This window comes from Lytechinus pictus, chromosome 12 (assembly GCF_037042905.1).
Source record: "Lytechinus pictus isolate F3 Inbred chromosome 12, Lp3.0, whole genome shotgun sequence".
NCBI classification, from domain to species: domain Eukaryota; kingdom Metazoa; phylum Echinodermata; class Echinoidea; order Temnopleuroida; family Toxopneustidae; genus Lytechinus; species Lytechinus pictus.
Window position 1 is genome coordinate 29,387,930 of NC_087256.1, and position 21,245 is coordinate 29,409,174.

Here is a 21,245-nt window from a genome sequence, read left to right on the forward strand (position 1 = left end):
TACTACTACTACTATTACTTCTCCCCCTCCTCCCTCTTCTTCTCCTCATTCTCCATCCCCTGTTTCTTCTTATTCTCCTCCTCAGTCTTCTTCTTCTCCCTCAGTTTTTCTTCATCTTCTTCTTTGTCTTCTTCTTCTTCTCCTCCTCCTCATTCTTCTTCTCTTCCTCCTCTTTCTTCTTCTTCTTCTTCTTCATCTTCTTCTTTTCTCCCTCTTCCTCTTCTTCCATGATTACGTCAACATATCTATTGTATTTTGGGGGTTTATAGGGAATATCCCTTTTTTTCACCATTGTACAATATTTTTCGTAACTCTCTCATTTAATTATGATATCTATATTATTTCTGAAAGACTTCTTTAAAAAAGTGGAAGATGCTAGCGCCATACAAGAATTTCTTCTTGACTGTCTGGTTGGTCACATTTATAGTTATGTCTGGTTCAGTCAAACCTGACCTCAATAATTTATATAGCCTACCTATTTTGATCTGAAAGCAAATGGCCCAATATCGATTCCCAATGATATGAGATTGAATCCAAAAGGTCGTAGAAAAGAAAATATTGTATGATACAGTCATACCAACGAAACCGACTCCAAAACCGACCGATAATATACCATTCAAAATAATGTAACAAAGCTTACATCGGTCACAATCGTTTTTGTTTGTCAGACTGCGATGGTGTGTCTTAGATTCTTTTAGCAACTTTCTTTTGACATTGTGCTGATCCTTTCAGCATATTTTTTATTTGAAATATTATTTTCTTAACTGAAAATCAGGCTCAGTATATTCAAGGATATTCTGATTGAATCCCATTCATCAGAACTTTGTTGAAATGATGCTCTTTCATCTAATGACGAATATTAAAGATTTGAAAATGCGTAGTAAATGGAATCGTGCTTTCGATCACAATGATTGATCCATTAATAGTCTAAAATATAGGGGTTTTTATCTATTTTTATTTTCTTCAAAAGTAATTACAAAATATAACTTGAAATGAAACTGTGGCCTTCCCCTTCCTGCCTTTATTTACTTGGTGAAGGATTAAATCACAAAATGCATTCGTTAAAAAAAAAGTTTGCTCATTCTGTCACTGATGCTGCTGATGTTGATAATGGGTTAAAAAAAGCAGTTTGAAGGTGACGAGGTTTCTCTGATAAGCGAAGTTTTGCCAGAGTTCAATAAAAAGAAGAACTTCATATAAAGTGACTAGTTGACAAAGCTTTCGACAGAAAAAAACTTCATCCGATGACTATTATGACTATCAAGTGTTCATGAAATGTTTGTATTAAATCAATATATTTTGCGATGACATCTCACACAATATATTGATTTAACCCATTTATACGGAACCAATGATAACTTGATTGACGGCAATAACCCTAGACATACTATCATCGACAATGAAATAAATATTGACGAGATATGTTCTTCCTTCTCATTATATATTGGCGAGATCGTTGAGGCAGCGAGACGAGCAGATAGAGGTGACCATTGCAGCTTTTGGTTTTTAGGACACAACCCCTTTGCCACCTGTTGACAAACGTAACATCTTTGTCTTTCTGAGGAATATAAGAGTTGAACACAACACTGTTTTCAAATTTGGATTGACGTTGGATGACACTCTTTCTGCACCATGTTCACCGATTTTGTCATCCTCAGAATGACTATTGGTTGTTTGGCGACTGTCTTTGGGATACCTGGTAACCTGGTAATTGTAGGCGTCTTTACGCGTCAGGGTATCAAAAATGCCACAGATATCACCTTCATCGCCCTTGCCGTCGTCGACCTCGTCGCCAGTATCATCAACGGGATGAAGATCGTCATGGTATTTTACCACGATGAGCATCCATGGGCGTGCTTCATCGAAGTCGTTGCAGCGAGATCGGCCCTCTATGCTGGACTGTTTCTCACAATCTGGATTGCCGTGTATAGGTATCAAGCAGTGTGTAGGCCGTTCAATAAGCGAATCGGAAGGCGAACTGCTACCTTGATCGCCATTGGGTGTACCGTAGTCGCTTTCGTGCTCCATATCCCATTCTTTTTCATCACCACCTCAGTCAAACTCGGCAGTGAGTACGGGTACGGATGCAATGTCTACGGCAACATTCCCTGGGGCCGGGATGTTTACGCCAAAACACAGGCCATTGTATTTTGTGTTTCTGCATTGGCCATTTCAGTCTTGTACGTTCGGATCTACAACTTCATACGTGCTCATCAGATAATTCGTCAGCAATTGACGATCGGATCTGCCTTCGTTGGTCGAGATCTAGCTAAAACTGTGAATGACAAGACACTGCCAACACCACCAGCGATTCCCAGCGTGTCAGCTTCTTGTGCAACTGTCGCAAGTACATCAGAACCTGATGACACCAACAGGCAGATGACGGCCCATTATTCTTTGTCATACAATAACGAACTAGGATCTAACATCTGTGACAGCCAACAAAAGCCCGTTGTGAAAACGATATCAAATGCTGAAGATGCTATCGAGTTAAGAATACTCAAGAAATCTGCGTCAAACATTAACATTAATGCAGAATCGAGAAATGACCAGACTTCCTTTCAAGAAAATGAGTCCCTACCAATACCCGCAATCTCAAATCCGAAAAGACTTTTTGCCATCAGCAAGAAGAAAAGCCAATCATTTGCGACTGGCACGAAGTCAATCAAAGACACTGGAAAAGCTCCACATCACCCTGCCAATGATAAAACGAAACCATCATCGAGCAAGCTTCAGAACACCCAATCCGACCATATGACCACTAGGGTCGTCATCATCATTACTGTCATATTCTTCATCCTCTGGCTACCTAATATCATCATCGATCAGGTTCCTTATCATCAGCTCAACAGAGTGAAAAGAGTCATCATCTACACCTTCTATCAAATCAAATATATCAGCCACATCACCAATGTGTTTGTATATTCATTCACCTACCGGCGATTTAGACAGACGTGCTGCAAAATCTTTCACAGTCAGTAGGCAGGTCCTCAAAAAGTAGCTTCTTTCATACAAGTGATATTCATAACTAGAGAGGTTTAGAATATATTTAATGAGCTGGGTGCGAACCAAAACACCTCTTTTTATTCGGCCATTGCTGTTCTAAAGTCTGATCTTGTCCCGATTAAAAAGTGCCACATATCAAGAGTGACATTGTAAGAATTAGTACAGAATTTCAGCTTTCTGGAGATATAGATATCATTGAGGCTCAAAACAAAAAATTTTAGCAAAATTTGCAAAAGAAAATAGAGGAAGAGAATTCAGTTTTGAATAAATTTTATAAAAATATTGTATACAAAATCAAATGACCAATATGAAAGAGTAACATTTACTCTATCTGATGGTGCAATCATATTTAATTCGACTTGAGTTTAAAGTAGGTAAATTGCAAGGAGTGGGATTCGGCCACGAGATGATTTGGAGGAATCTGTCCTATTCGCTCATTAGCATAGGGACATGCGGTCTGACTGTTCATTGATATAAATTCTTGTTTCTAAAATTAAGTCGGGATTAATGAGTAATTTGTATTATACTGTTATGTAATGATAAGACATATTTTCACATATTCAATATCATATAAATACATAATCAATACTTAATCAATACTTCTACAGGAAGTATACCAGCTCGATCCAACTTTCATAAGAAAGTATTTCTCATTGTCTCTAGTTTCTTTCCAAACATTCAGGCCACTTTACGACCACTACACAAATTGACCAGGAAAATAGTAAATTTGTATGGACTGATGAACATGATCAAGCATTTGAGAAAATTAAGGAATTCACATGCCACATTTGGTAGATTTTCCTTGTATAGTGATACTTCTAGAACAGGTTCTTATTTGACTCAAACTGTTCAAGGTAAGGAAAGAATCATTGGATTTTATTCCAAAGTCTTACCAAATGCATGCCAGAGATACAGTGTTACTGAATTAGAATTATTTGGACTCTTGATTAATGGTTGTGAATTTGATGCATTTGTTGATCATAGCTCAATAGTACAAATCATGAAATCAAAAGAAGAACATTGCACTAAACGCTTACAGAAGCTAATAATGAAATTGTCAGAGTATTCATTCAAAATTAGTTACAAGAAGGGATCAGAATGAGTTTTGGCGGACTTTCTTTCTCGCGCACCACGCGAAGATGATGTAGAAATCGACAATGTAGTTCCTATGGCATATAGTCTCTTTTCAGAAGAAGACTTATTTATTTGAAAGTGATGATTCACTTAACCCTGTACAACCCACAGAGCGAACTGTTACTAGGGCTTATGCCAAGAAGATGGGAATTTCAGTCCCAGATTTGTTTCCAAAGAAACTTTCAGATACCAGACAATGTGAACAGACCCCAATAAATTCAAGCGAAACGTCCCAGCAGACCACAAATGGCCCATTACCAATTACAAGGGATTTGCCTAGATCTCAGTCTCAGTATTACATTCCATATGGTCAGACTGAACTGAATAGTGATCCACCTGTTCAACCTAGTACTAGTAGACAGAATATTAAATGTTCAAGTCGAACCAAGGTAAGTTGACAAGAATAGAGAATCTTCTTTATGATAATTATAGGGATGTACCAAGTGATTTGTACACACCTCCTAGACCACTTACAACTAAAGTGAATAATGTAGTAGCCGGACGTGTTCCGAAACAACAAGAGGTAGACAAAATCATGGAGGTAATCAAGAGAAAGATTATTAGGGATTACAATTTGCCAATTGATATGAGAACTTTGAAGACCGAACAAGAACCATCACCATTTTATCGCATTTTATTAGCCAGTCTATGACTATTTGGCTTATGATATATTGCCAAGTGACAAGAAAGCAGCTAGAGCTGTACAAACCAAGTCAGAGCAATACATTTTGTGTGGTGGTCTTTTGTTTCGTTTATTCTTTCATGAAAATGACGTACGATTTCACCTTACAACTTGCTATCCCAGAATCTTTGACAGGCACGATCATATCACAGTATCATGACAATCTTCTTAGTAACCATCAAGGAACTATGCGTACGTACTTGACTATCAGACGTAATTTCTATTTCCCAAATATGTTTGAGAGGATAAGTAATTATGTTAAAGCGTGTCTTAGATGTCAACAGTTTCGTGGTAAACCAGACAAAGTCAGACCCTTTCATACTCGAGTCCCAGACTCATACCGCCCATTTGGTAGGATTAGCTTAGGCTTCAAATCTATGCCAAATTCAATCACAGGCTACAAACATTATTTTGATGGTTGTATGTGATGAGATAACTCGATTTGTGCACATTTGAAGACTTTAGATGCAGAGACTATCTGTGAAGCTTTGATTCAGAAAGTTATATGTGTATTTGGACCACCCTCTTGCATTGTAACTGATGCAGCCGCATCATTGACAGGCAAGTTATTGACGTACTTGTTGTGTGATACACTTCAGATAGAGAAGAAGGTAATTAGCGTAGAGAATCATGGTAGCTTGCATGTTGAAAGACATATCCGTACACTTTCACTGTTCTTGAAAGTGAATTTGAACCAATTTGGAAATGATTGGGTTAGATGTATTTTAACTACATGCTATGCTTACAATTCATTATCATCAGCTCAATTAGGGAATCGCAGCCCTTACGAGTTAGTGTTTGGACGGGAACCTCCCAACTTGTTGACTTTCAATCCTATGAAAGGATTATCCCAGACCTATGAGGAATATGTAGACCATCTTAAGAAGAAATTCCAACAAATTTTTAGAACCATGCTTTCATTGCAAATGAAGCAACAAGATAGACAGAACTCAAACATTTCACAGAAGCTAAGCAAGAGCCCAATCTACTCAGTAGGACAATCAGTCTATTTGTATAAACCAAGCTCTTCTTCCCTGACAGCAAACTCCAAGAAGATTGCTGCTGAATGGTGTGGACCTTTGGTAATCCATGAGGTACTAGACAGAACTCATTATACACTAAAGAGAGAAATCTTAAGAGATATGTTTAATTACAATAGGCTTAAACCCTGCTTTGTAAGAGCATCCAATGAAAAGAAAAATATCACTCATATCCAAAAGTTGAAACAAGCACTAGGTGAAAACCAAACACAGAATGACAAAGAAAGCTCTGAAAAAGAGACAGTACAATTCATCAATGAAAATGATGAAATTTTGTCAAGGTTTGATTGTGAACAAATCATGTGCTATCAACAAGCAGAACCAATATACACTTCATCTATGATAGATAATCAAGGTATAGCTACCCCTATAGGAAACTGACACAGGAAGAGTTAAGGAAACGAATTGACTTATTGTTGACTGCCCCTACCAGTGATATTATGACTCTTCAGAGAGGACGATTAAGTCAGGACATGAAAATTCTGGTTTCATTTGACAAACCACAAGTTGATAACAAAAAACCTAGTAGACAGGTGAATTTTTGGTGGAATATAGATGTGTACCCAGATCATGAACAGTTGATTCATAGAGTTTTGTGTGATTGGATTATACCAGTAACAGGCACTCCTAGGACATGTAGGAGGATGTTGCAGAATTTGTTTATGTAATTTGATGTGTGAAATTGACAAAGGTTTAGATATCATGTCTAAGTTTTTCTCTGTTTAACATACTGTATTTAGTATGCATCAAGACATTGATAATTTGGCAGATGTGATAATTTGCTTTTAGATCATTATATATTAAAATGATTGTTTACAAGTTTAAAAGCACTTGTTGGAGAACCGTTTTGAAAATTTATGACGTAGGAAAATTTTGTCTTATATGACGTTAACTTATACGAGTAAGGTTTGGATTATACATTATTCTGTGTTTGCACTTTATATGAAATAAAATTGGTCTAGATTTGCATAGAGTATATCCAATATCTTGAGCGCCCTCGTTTATTTCCGAAATCATAAAAGTGGAATAATTTATTGATTGGATTGGAGATTATTGATATATGTTCTGATAGTACAGTGAATTTGATATTTTGTGTTTTAATGATTGTTCAATTTTATTATGTATACCTTGTTCAATTGAATATATTTTATATTGCTTATATCATGACTGATTTTGAGAACTTTTTGATCTTTTTGAATCTAAATGTATTATATTGTGTATAAGATAGTTTGTACAGTGTAAATATGTGATATAGTTTTTCAGGAATAATGCACGAGTCTGCACTCAATTGGAAGTTTTCTATAATGATTTTATAGATGCACTTGTATTTTCATTTGATGCATGGTGTGAGAGTTTTGAGAGAAAGAGGAGGTAGAAGGTAAATTAGAAAGTTTCACAAATATTATTTTGTTTTATATGAATTTTAATTGTTAACTCCATTGGACCATTATTTCAATTTTTTTTTATACAAATGTGGGAAAGCCACATTTTCTAACAAAAGGGGATACTATGTGATGATAAGACATATCTCACATATTCAATATTATATCAATACATAATCAATGCTTAATCAATACTTCTACAGGAAGTATACCAGCTCTAACTTTCATAAGAAAGTATTACTCATTATTCTTCCAGCTAAACTTCTGACGCACACACATTTTATGGGTTTCTTATTCACTACATTTCATGTTCTCCCTAAAAGGTCAACTCCTCCGATTCAGAGTAAAGTTATGACGTACAGATTGTTTTGGTCAACTGTCCAAGGTTTATTTATTTATTTATTTGTTACCTTTGTATTTTCTTATGCCTATTATTACCATTGTTATAAGCTGTTATATTTCTTCTATGCCCCCAGGAGGGGCCGTCAAAGAAATAAAATCATTGTCATTGTCACCTGTTTGGTTGTAAAGAGTCTGGACCAGACCAATATAAAAGGGGTTCACTTCTGAACCAAATCAGATTGCAGAATAGAGATAACAAATTAGTTTTACAGAATATAAAGAGATTGGAGTTTAGAGCTACATAAAAGTATACTACATCAGTTTGCAGCATTTATATTATCTTCATCTTCAGAGTATAGTCACCATCAGACTTACTCATGTATTTGTCATTATCATCAAGTAATCGTCTTTAATTAATAAATGTATATAAATATATGAACTGTACATCCTGCATCGATTCGTCTCATTTAAGTCTGGTTGAAAATAAAAGAGCATTAGATCCAACGACAACACAACAATACTTTCAAACGTTTTGACGTTTTCAATCGAAATAAGGTATCACGGCTATCATTACATTGGGTGGTTTCATTCACAGTTTAAGCTGTTGGAAACGTTCCTTTCTACCACACTTCTCAAAGTGTTCTACTCTAGGAAACACGTGTTTTGAGAACGTCGTCAAATTACTATACTTTGGTGGGCTGGTATCATCTCACCTGAAGCAAACTTCACATTGTGTCTTCCACTTTATATCATATTCAAGTCCGTACTACCCTTTTTCTCACGGTCATTTCACCAAGAGAAAAATCTAAAATACCGCTTGTGCTAGCCAAATTAGTTTTGTGATAATATCTGTGTGATTTTGCGTATATTGTGTCAAATGTTGGGATCATGCAATAATTGAAACACTTTGAATATATTGGATGATTGTCCGTCGGATGTCTCTACACGCATAAAGTCAGTAAGTGCAGATTGGCTTATCAAGTTTTATATCAACCAACCCCCGCTTCACATCTTTTCCCGTATTTCAAGAGTTATCAACACATTCTTTTCGCTATAACAGTTCAGTTTTCATCATGATTATCATATGATCTGAATTAAAATAGTGATCATATTCATGATCTCGGATCAGAGACAGATCACCTAATTCGTCCTCATGACGGATTAAATTTCTAGTTGTTATTGTGTTTATCGTCAGAAGCATGCATCGTCACCGTTATCATCATGACAGCCACCTTTCGCAATCCTCACGGACGCTAATATTAGGGTCCCCTAACACAAAAGTTAACGCTTAATCATACACTTTCTTTTTAAGATTGATTGTACATTATAGTCAATAGAATCAAACGTAGAAAACTGCTCTACAATCAATGCTAAGATTTGTGTTACAGGGGGGTTACAGGCCCTACAGATGCTTTTCGTGTGCAAAATTCTTTCCCGCGACACCCGCACCATACATGCATGTACATTACGACTGATGGCTGGAGATATTCGAAATGCAGGACCTACAATAGATTATGACATGGATAAGAAAGTGGTTTTTCAAACGAATCGAGTACATATTGAGTGAGGAAAAAGTTACTGAATTAAGGCTTAGATATAGATCATTACAGTCCATCGAATCGATATTGCATTTAATGTGGATTATTGGTGGATGACTGGCAATTGATTCCATGGGTCAGATCAACTCTCTAGCCGAACCCATTTCGCATATGTACACAGCGTATGCAATACGTTTGCATGCGGGTTTCTTTTGCTTCTTTTGTTCACTCCTTCTACACAAACGATACGCCTCTAGCACACGATGTAAAGGGTATTATGTTTTACTTTCCCCAGAAATGGGGGTTAGATTCAAATTCCGGGGGGACCACTTCCATTGATGAGTGGATACCAGGCACGACCATGGGGTTTCGAAAAGTACCCTAAACAAGGGAAGCAAGTCTTTTCCAGATTATGAAGATGCATCTTTTAACAATTATTTGGCTTGTAAAACCCTACAAGTATTGGAAATATATCCCTTTTTTCAGTATTTTAATCATCGTTTTTGACACCTTTATAACGCTACATAATTAGGCCTATATGCGTAACGTACTTGCCCACTCTTTCCCTTTTTACGCGTGGTCGCGCCTGGTATACCCACTCTTCAATGGAAGTGGGCCCCCCGGGCGGCCTCTCGAGCTCTGGGAGGAACCAAATGTGGCTTTGGAAAGTCGTCCTAAATCGGATATCGCTGTTACCATAGTAGCAACCAGAATTTTGCACACGAAACGCAGATTAAATGTTTCCGTTCCAGATGCGAAACGAAAAAAAATCTCATATCACACAATTTGCATTGCAGGACAGAGTTTTACGACCATGACGACGGGCCCAAAAGTCTCTTCCAAAATCAACTACCGTCGCAAATAAGCGTTCGCGTTCTCCAACGAAAGGTCGGGAATATCATACAATTTCTGTTGAACGTAATCAATGCGATACAGTTTGATTATACCATTAGTTCAATTATCTCAACCCAGTAACTTACAGAATAATGGGATCTCGATTCTTTCAAACGACGCGTTTTCAGGATTGCGCCACATAATTGAAATCTTACCTTAAGTGTAGCTGAAACAAAAAACGGCTGCTTTCGACTCGCCTTACAGCCACCGTAGAGCAAATGTGACTGATAAAAGTAGCTATAAGTTTAGTTATTTATTTTATTTATTTATCTATATATTTATTTAAAAAATATTTATGCAGGATAAACATGTTCAGATAATTTGGTTTTCGACATGGTCCTGTAGACATACAAAATATCTCACAAGGTACAGAAAAAATGCTTTAAAAATCTGAGAAAAAAAATCAAACATTCTTTTTTTTGTATAGGCGGCCCGTCATATACTCTACTCCAAGACAAAGCACACCGCTCACTCAGTATAAGGCCATATTATCTGTCTTTTCGCTTTCGTTTTGAAACAGCAACCTCGGAAATAACAAAATATCAACGCTTCCAGAAGTGGTCTTCAAAAAATCAGGCCGTCTGAGATCGCTGTGAGTAATTCGAAAGGGGATTACGACAGTTAGCTACAGAGCCTCCCTGCTAAACAGATTCAATTCCAAATCGTAATAACGTCATCATCGGCTGTGACTTGAAGCCGATTTGGACTTTACCAAAGGGCTTGCCGCAAAGTAAAAAAATGATTTAAGTTTTCCTAACGATATGCCAAACTTTATTAAAAATAATTTTACTTCTTGGAACTTTCATATTTGATGCATAATGCGATTTTTTTTTAAATCGCGTCGCACCGGCCGGATCGCATATGCATGTGAGCGCTATTGTGCTCTCAGAATATACCGCCCCTGAAGACAAGTCAAATGAATGATAAAACAACTATGTATATATATATTTTTTTTGTTTTATGTTACTAAGAAAAAAAAAGCGATATTGTATTGAATGGGTGTATTGAATGAATTCAATAAATAACAACTTAATAAAAAAAATAATAATGCCTTCGTGATACGGAAAGCGCTGATTTGTCGCCAATCTCGTCAGAATGGTCCATGGAGATATACTTATACTTACTTAGGGATACTTTTTTTACCTCAGGTACCAATTTAGTGGCCCTTCTCTGTACATTTTCTAATGCATGAATATGTTTCTTCAAGTAAGGACTCCATACGGCATGTGCATACTCTAAATGTGGTCTGATCAAAGCTATATAGGAGTAAAAAGTTCCCCTTGCTAAACAAATGTTCGTCTTATCAGATTCATTAACCTATTGGATTTATTGATCTTTGCCTGAAAATGTTGGTCAAAAGTAAGCTTTGTGTCAATGATCACGCCTAAATCTTTACTTGTTTCAACTTGTAATAGATTATGTGTAGCATTACCGTGTGTCATTGTGCAGCCATTAAATTCATCGTTCTTTTTTCCAATTGTAAGTACACAACATTTATCTGGGTGGAACTTTTCTAACAGCCACTTGTCAGACCAGGAAACAAGACGATCTAAAGCTTTGTTGGAGCGGTCGTGGAGCGGAGAGAAAAAATCATCACCGCTCGCTACCGTTCACCACCGTTTAACCAAAGTTGGCCTCCGTTAAGGCAACGCCAAATACGCTCGGCCACCGCTGATGGCCCCTCCTACCGCTCCGAAAGTTTTGAGCTGCTCAAAATATTGCGAGCGGTGAGGAGCGGGCAATTTTCCGCTCCAGCAAAGTTGACTACTGCTCTAACAACGCCCAGTCAAAGTTTGGCACCGCTAGACGAAAGTTCGTGAACGCTTGGGTCCTCTAGGCCAACCCAGAAATCTTGAACGCTGGACAACCGCTGCTTCGCCAGCGTTGCCCGGCTGGTGATTAAACGGTTCACAAACTTTGTATATTGGTGGAGCGGTTGTAAGCGTTTTCCGAGCGGACACGGGATTGCTGGAACAGTGCTGGGCGTTAAAGTAGCGATCCATTGCGGTGATGAACCTTGGTTTAGCGTTGGTATGGAGGTGTCGGAGCGGTACCAGAATTTGGCTATAAATACGGGGAGAAATGAATAAGGAGCTCACTGTTTTAACTTATTTCTCTGATTTTATTTATAGACAAATGGACAAAGGTCAAATGACAGGCGCAGTCTTTATAGACCTGCGCAAGGCATTCGATTCAGTAGACCGTAAAATTTTGATAGAAAAACTACGTAAATATGGTATACTTGGAAAGGAAAGACATTGGTTTATCGAATACTTAACTAATCGGAAACAAAAAGTGGTATTAGGGAAATATGAGTCTGATTGGGGTACCACTGTGTCAGGTGTACCACAAGGCGCCAATTTGGGCCCGTTATTGTTCACTATTATGGTAAATGACCTTCCAAATGTGGTATCCGAATGCCAAGTGATGCTATACGCAGACGATGCTGTTCTGTTTTTCAGTAGTCAAAGCAGTGATGAAATTGAATCAGCCTTGAATTTTGATTTAAAACAAGTACACAAATGGTTAAAAGAGAACAATCTTACGTTAAATACAAACAAAATTGAATTTATGTTGTTTGGATCACAAATAAAATTGGCTAAACTTGAAAAAAATATTTCCATTAGAGTTAACCAACAACAAATTTTACAGGTCTACACTTACAGATACTAAGGGGTTTGGCTAGATCCAACATTAAATTGGAAAGAACATCTGACAAAAACCAGTAAAAAAATAGGATCGAGGATAGCATTACTTGGTCGTTCGAGAAGATACTTACCTCTGGAAGGATTAAAACTCCTTGCTAATGCATTGATTTTACCTTTGTTTGAATACTGCAGTAATACCTGGTCAAGTTGTGCTCAGAACACAAAATATATCATAATTAAACAACACAAAAAAATGGCCAGGGTAATTTTGGGAGCCAATCTAAGAACTCCTACCCAAACTAATTTAAACAAACTGAAATGGGTTCCAATCGAAGATAGATATATTTTAAATAGAAATATTTTAAATGTAAAATGATATTTTCTGTATTCTTTAATCAAAATCCAGCCTATTTGTTAAATATCTTTAAAAAATCTGAAACTGTACATAGTATTCGTACTCGTAGTGCACAAAGCACAGGTTTGATTTTACCCAAAATTCGAACAGAAATGGGCAAACAGAGTTTTTCATTTGCTGGTGCATTCATTTGGAACAATTTACCAAATTTTTTAAGAAATGCCCAATCCGAATCCTCATTTAGTCTTTTATTTTGGCGTTATAATAATCTTAATTTATAGACTGGCCCTTATGTGTTGTTCTTTTCTTTACAGTTTGTTCGTTTCAACTTACATTGTACACTATTTTACCCATGTTTGTTATATGTTTGTATTTTTGTTGTAGGGCCTCCAAGGACAACAGTATACCAATTACTGATGGAGCCACCCTACTAAAAAAAGACTTATAAATAAATAAAAATAAATAAATAAATTTGGAATCGAAATGGGATGATAATCCATGTTTTTTGCATTTACATGAGAAACGTTTTGATTTCCATTCAAATTCTATCATCATCATTTCGCCCGGTGTCTAAGCTTTAAAGCCCCCTCACACCTGACCGAATGTAAGCGGACGAAGGGTGACGAATGGGAAAATGAACGAAATGCACGCGAATTCAACGAACATTTCCGTTAAATCATGCGATCAGTAACTATTGTCAAATTTTATCAACAAACGGTAAGCGAAGGATAAATATGACATGCACATTAAGGATATCGATTTTTCTGTTCACCTCTTTGAGAAAATTGCTGCCGAAGGTGAGCGAAGGGTTGATATAACCCAATAAGACGAAGGAAGAGTGAGCAATGGTTTGATATGGCGTGCGATTAGAAACGAAGACGAGGGAATAGATCGTGTTGCTTCGTCACGGGTTCTTTCGAGATCGGTCCACTTTGGCAAAAGCGCGAAGAGGGACTATGTGCGACAAAAACATACGAACGATAAACGAACGATTACCGCAGACTAAATAAGAGATGCGAATTAAAACAGATGACCAACGATTTTTCAATTCGTCGGGAAATTTTAAACAAGTTCAAAATTTCCGCGCGATCGAATTTGAATAATCGCAGCTGTTAGTTCAGAAGATGTACGAACCCAAACACGAAAGGTAAATATGATTTATTATCAGTTACCATTGAAAACGATTTTTGAAAAATGCCTTTCGCCAGCCATCGCAAGGCATATTTCAGGCAATTCGGTTAGGTGTGAGGGGGCCTTTTTAATTCGATACCAAATTTAGCTGCCCGTTTTTGCCCGTTTTTATGTTAGAGCCGATTTTACTTGAGACATCACCCCCCAAAACCTGTTAAAAAACGGTCATTTTTATACCGCGCAGTCATCGCAGCGCACCGTGTGGGGTGTACATTGCCGTTCATTTTTGCAATTTTGCACGGCGGGGACGATTCCCCTTCCATTCCATGAAATTCCGGGCATAATGTAAACAAAATGAAGGTTGATAACGCATATAAGGGCTACCCAGCCCTCTTCCAGAGATTAAAGTTACTCGTAGAATATTCAGCCAAAAACATTCATCATAGTAAAACATTCATTGTGTTATATACTCTGCGTTTTAACCAAGTCTACACAGCTTGATAAAGCGCGGTTAATATTTTTCAGATTTTAAAGTATTTTTTAATCTAATGATCATTTTGATGCCATGAAATTATTTTCAGGATCTCATACACACTTTTTAGGCATGTGAGAAGCATAAACCAACGTTCACTCTGATCATTCTTAAAGTAACACAACACAAAGTATATAAACTTCACATTGTTTAGCGTAATTTTTCTTTTCACAGATAGGTTTTAAGCAGCCAATCAAACTTTGTTATCAAAGTGACGTCATACGGGCTTTAAATTATGTTTAGTCGATTCTACGCCCAAAATTACCCTTAATCTACATGTTAAAATAAAAATATAACATGGAAAATAATTTTGGCGCACTTTCAACTCATTCTAGCTGGCCCACTGTTCGACGCCCGCATGCGCAGAACTCCTCTCTATCAACGCTCGAGTCACTGCTAAACCAACGCTAAAGCTACACTGGCTTCAGCGGTGCACCGCTAAGGCAACGCCCATGTTTTCGATTTTTTTCCCGAATTTTGTGAGCGGTGACGAGCGTTGTCGAAATTCGACCCTCTCTCCCTATTGCTCCACGACCGCTCCAACAACGCTCGGGCGGTGTGACCAGGCCTTAAGACTGCCTGTCATAGCTCGGCATCATTATCATTCCATGTTTATATATCTTCGTATCATCTGCAAATAAATAAATATTACTTGACGAAATCTGATCCGGCAGATCATTGATGTACATGACAAAAAGCAGGGGTCCGAGGACACTCCCTTGCGGAATTCCGCTAGTAACATCAGCCCAGTCAGAGAAGGCACCTTTAACACAAACACGGTGCTTCCTACCGACCAAAACATATCTGACCCACTCACATATGGGCTTGGATATGCCAAATCCTTCTACTTTGGCTAAAAGCCTCTGGTGCGGGACCTTATCAAAGGCCTTCATGAAGTTTACAGGTATATGACGTCAACTGCACCGCCAACCTCCAACATTATTGTCCAATCATCTAAAACATTGAGCAACTGCAACATAGTGGATCGACCAGATACAAATCCAAATTGGTTCACACTGAGAAGGTTGTTGCTTCTCACATGCTCATAATATTTCGTCCCCTAGAATAGACTCCATGATTTTACATACAAGTAAGACTTATAGGGAGTGGCGTAACTACGGGGGGGCACGTGCCCCCCCAATCGGCTGACAAAAAAAAAACGGGGAAAAGGAGAAAAAGAGGGAGAAAGGAAGAGAAACGAAGTGGGAAAGAAGACATAATTGTTCATTATAATGTTATATTATATCATAATTATGTTATGTTATATTACATAAGAAACATTTTTTTTCATAACTTTATGAAACATAATTCGCTCAGGGTCTATGTCTTCATTGTTCCTGGTGCTCGCGTTGTCTGTTTACCGAGATATATAATCCTGTTATACTTAAACCTCCCGTTTTCAAGTCAATATACACCAAACTGCCAAATATATTTCCTCGCACTTCGAGTTATTGTTTTATGTACAATAGTATGCTTCTTTTTCATGACTACTTAAAGTGATTGCCCCATTTTAAGGTCTTGATATAAAACATTTCCTGTCCGTGCTTACGTTCGCAGTAGTGGATTGGTGAAATATGTCTGCTCTCAATGAATTCCTAGAATCAGTCCTTAAATGTCCCTCTTTCTAATCTTAATATCAAAAATTTTCATACTATACAAGTAAGACTTATAGGTCTGTAGTTTAACGGGAGTTTGCGATCTCCCTTCTTGAAAACTGCACTAACATTGGCTTTCTTCCACATACTTGGGACTACGCCTGATGCAAGTGAGTTCGAGTAGATAATACTCAAAGGTTTTGCAAGAACAGATTCCAGTTCAAGCAAAACACGTGGATGTAACCCGTCCGGACCTGGTGATTTAGAAACATTCATTTTTTTTAATTTTTGCAATAGACATTCTTCAGTAATAATTACTGTGTCCAAAATAGGGACATCATGGCGTTGAACAGAAGGGATAGGTCCATCAGGATCTATAGTAAATACACTAGAAAAGTGTTTCAACAGTGCATTTTGATTTCTCTACATCAGATTTTGTCTTAATGAATCCAGTATATTTTCGTAATAGAGGTGGTATTCCACACTTAACTTTTGTCTTGAATTTTGCATACTGCCAGAATTTCTTAGGATTAGACCTAACCTCCTTGGCAATGTTTGACTCGTATCTTTTCTGACAATATCTTGCAGCTGCCTTTGCTTTATTTCTGATTGTGTTATAAATTTTCTTTTTCTCTACAGTTTTGTCCCTAATATACATTTCCCATGCTCTGTGCTTTTTCTTTATCAACTTCAAGTGTCATAATCCACTGGAAAATCACTACCCTTGCCCCATGTACGTCTACCACTTGTTTCAATAGGAGGATTACATTCTTCCTTAGCACAATCGATTATACTTAAAAGATTAGACCACTGCTGATATCAACATCACTCATTGCTGAAAGTTCTTCCTCCCAAGGAATGGCACTTAATTTCTCTCTCATACCTCTAAAGTTTCCTTTATCATACACAAAACGTTTTTCACCTTTGAATTACAATCGGCATAACAAAGCAAATCAAAAACCAAGACTGAGTGATCACCGAGTCCCAAGGGACTGCAATGTTTTCAATTGGCAACCATGCCTTCTTCACTAGTAAATATCAAATCAAGAACATTTGGTCTAGCATTGAATCTAAACCTCGTAGGATTTGTAACTTGTTGAAAGAGGAAAGCATCTCTAACACATTCAATGAATCTCAATTCTTCACTAGCTTCACTCTTTGAAGTAGTCCAAGAATTCCAATCAATCTCAGGGTAGTTAAAATCACCCATTAAGTATGTGGTCATATAATTTAACTCTGAAACCTGCGAGATCAGCCGACAGAGATTCTCATTATTCCCACAAGCAGCACTATCACTCCTATAAATGCCACCAATCAACAACTTATCAGATTGCTTCAAACACAACTCGATATGATATCGATCATATATATTTTTTTAAACAAGTAAAATAGCTATCCCTTCTGACAACAGCATCAGAATTGCTCCCAGCACCATTTGCAAGTCCTCTCAAACAGTGGATGACTCTTCATTTTCTGGAAACTCTCTCCCATGTTCGAAGTGTCCTTCCCTGGAAAGCAAGCTAAAAGAGTCTTCAGTGATCATCGATGCAAAAAAGACAGCTTGTGCATTTCTCAACTACGAGCATGAAAATGTATCTTATAAGATGCACAAGGTAAATCGAGAACTTGAGACTCTGAAGCGGCAATACTAATCTAATCTGAACACCTCTGCTGACCTGAAGGTTAAAATAACGGACCTTGAACTGAGATGCACGTCCATCCTCTCCTCAAATGATCATCTGCATGCTTTATGTCTGCACCATGGTATCATACCACCTGACTCTATCCCCCTGGGCAGTGCGGGTGGTCCACCTAAGGCCTCAAGTACTCTGAATAGAGGGACCTCTCAGGTCCTGAAAGAACCAGTTACCACCTCCAATCAGTTTTCTGTTCTCTGCGATTTGCCAGAAGCCACAAAGGGCTGCCCCTCTACCTCCTTCCCTGTCACCTCCCATCGTTTGAAGAAACAAAAACCGCCAACTGCATCTAACTCTCCTCGATCCAAGAGGTCTCATGCAACATATGCCCCTCGAATCGATGCAGTTTACAGCCCTACTCTCCGAAAATCCCCTCAAAGAAGACCCCCTCCTCCACTTCGTGAACAGAGACAGACCCCTCTCCCCACTGGGAATCCCCGTGGCTCCCCACCGCCTGTCAGCAATGTCCGCGCCTCTGTGGATCCACCCCTCCCGACCTTCAGAGCCAACAATATCACACCCCGCAGACGTTCATCCCCCCATCCTGTCTCTCCAAACTATGTTGCTCCTGTTTACGCACCGCCAAGTGACTTACCTCCGTGCCCTCCGTTCCCTAGACATATGAACTCCTTCACTTCATCTCCAGTGTCTACACTCCCGGGGCATACGTCCCATGGCCAGAACGATGCTGCTGGCTCATCCTATAGAGCCTCCCTCGCTGACCACTCGCTGCATACTGCTTTTGATGTCTCTCCCAACAACGCTTCTTTCATACCACCTCCTACTCTTAATCGCAGCGTCAGGATGAATATCGGCAAATCCTCCCCAACTTTAGCTCTTCCTGTTAGTGAGGGTTCCTCTCTACCGTCACATTCTCCCTTGCTCGCCAGCGTGAAGTCAGCAATATCCTCTGATGGCAAAGAACAGCACAGTCCCTCGCACCCTTCACAGGGGTCTGCTAGTGGCATCTCTCTCCCCTCCCCATGTCCCTCGACAGCTAGCACTTCTGTCCCCATCTCTGCGCCAACGACAGCGGTAGCTATTAACTTATCAGGCTCGCACTCACCGCCTCCTACTGGTCCTCAAAAGCAAACTAGTGATACGCTGATCTCCTCCCCCAACTCCAGGAACTCGCTCAACTCCTCGCACCACCCTCCCTCTGGCAAACCAAATCCTCTCACCAATGCTGCCCAGGTGAAGGCAGCAAACGTTACGAAACATTCCAATCACTACAGACATCTTCATAGTACCTCTATTTCACAAGCTCCCAGTACTCATCAGCATGTACCGCCAGCAGAATTTGTCTCCCAAGACTCCCTCCTGGATTTTCGCCAGGGCCGGGCCTCTCTGCGCACTCATATACAGCTCATGGAAACAGTGTACTATGCTGCAGCCCATGCCTTAAACAACCTGACTATCCCATATGTGTACCACGACAAAGTAATGATCTCCCAACTTCACATGATCCACCACCAGATCCTGGGAGCCACGCAAGCCAGTTTGAACCTCCTCCCCGCTCACCCCCAGTCAAATTAGGAACTCTCAATTCCCGTGGCCTTTCTTCCAGTGCTAACTTCATCACCTACCTCCTTCATGACTTGGATTTTTTGGCAATCCAGGAACACTGTCTGAATGTATATAACTGTGGCAAACTCTCCAGCATAGACTCTTCCTTCTCAACTTTCAGCAAGTGCCAGGAAGATATTCCCCTTCACAACCTTTGGCAGTATACATGAGATTCCCTATTCCTCATCAAGAATCCAAGTTCTATCAACACGTCACCTTCCCGTCAGGCATGAATCTCACCTTCATAAACTGCTACCTCCCATGTAGCTCCTCTCAAGATGACCTGGCCGAATATAGCCTATGCCTATCCACCATCTCCATCATTATCTCTTCCCACACTAACTCTCTTATTGTCATAGTTGGGGACTTCAACGCTGACATATCTAGTCCTTCGCCAAAAAAGAAATCTGCTATTCTGCTCAACGAGTTCATTTGTGAAAATGGTCTAGCCAGTCTCCTACAAGATGTGGGCTCAAAGGAGCCAGATGATGGTTCACGCACCTCATTGATTGATGGTTTCTTAGTACCAGCTCACTCTTTCAGCCTCTTCAGCAAACCAGCAATCCTGAAAGAGCATCCACTTAACACATCTGACCATCGGCCAGTTATTGTATCACTTCACCCTCCTCACCAATCTGGTATAGTCTTCGCCTCATCATCCTCTGCTCCCATTGCTGAAGGAATTCAACGCATTTCCATCTCTTGGCCCTCTGACTCTGCTATCATCCGAGATAAATATACCATCCCTCTTGATTCCATGTCCGCCAAGATCTTTCTCAATTTAGACTCTCTGGAGCTTTCTTCCATAGACATTGACTCCATCTTCAATATCCTCCAGAAGAATATGCTTACTCTCTCTCTTGAACTTCCCCACAAAGTTAATTCAAAGAAAAGGTCTGGTAAACAAGAATGGTCACACGCTGTGAGCGAAGCATATGCCATCTCCCTCTCTACCTGGAAAGCGTGGAGGAATGCTGGCAAACCTACAGGCAAACAACAACTCACTCAGATCCAAGTACCTTACCGCCAAGAAGAACTTCCACAAATCCCTTAGGCAGTCCTCTGCTAAGGTTAAACTCAACACAAGATTGGAGATTGAAGGTGCCCAATCTCGTAATGCTCCTATTTTCTATAAGTTAGTCAACAAGCGAAAATCAAGTAATGCTCCAACTCAAAATCTAGCCTACTTAGAATATGACAACACACGCTTCACAGGAGAGCAGGTCATCGAAGGTTGGCAGAGATACTTCTCCATGCTCTCTGCCTGCCCTCTCAACCCAGCTGAAACCCCTGTAGAAGACCCGGACATCAATCATTCCCCCTCTCAGTCCTCTAGTTCCTGCCACTCCAAGGTAGCCTCCTCGTCATACCCACCCCTCCACTCTGGTACCGCCTCCACTCCTCAACAAGTTACTCTTACCCTGGAAGATATAGACAATGCAATAGCCTTACTCAGACCAAAGAAAGCCCCTGGATCGGATAACATAACCTCCAATCATGTCAAGCATTCAGGACCTATTACCCGCAGACTGCTTCTTCTTCTCATTCAATCTTGCATCAGAATTTGATACATCCCCTCCTCTCTGAAAGATGCCCTCATTATTCCCTTGCACAAAGGCAAAGGTAAACCCATACATGATCCATCTAGTTACCGGGGTATCTCCCTTACCTCGTGCATGTCCAAACTGCTGGAGAATGTTCTG

General features: G+C 39.2%; 1 protein-coding gene and 1 pseudogene across 1 annotated transcript; both read left to right on the plus strand.

Moving 5' to 3' along the window:
* The first annotated feature begins 1,632 nt into the window (after positions 1 to 1,632).
* Positions 1,633 to 6,530, plus strand: LOC135156093 (uncharacterized; annotated as a pseudogene).
* A 10,765-nt stretch (positions 6,531 to 17,295) lies between these two features.
* Positions 17,296 to 19,512, plus strand: LOC135156094 (mucin-2-like). Its single transcript, XM_064107228.1, has 2 exons — positions 17,296 to 17,310; positions 17,962 to 19,512. Exons 1-2 carry the CDS (start codon positions 17,296 to 17,298, stop codon positions 19,510 to 19,512), a joined length of 1,566 nt encoding a protein of 521 aa, XP_063963298.1.
* Positions 19,513 to 21,245: the final 1,733 nt, after the last annotated feature.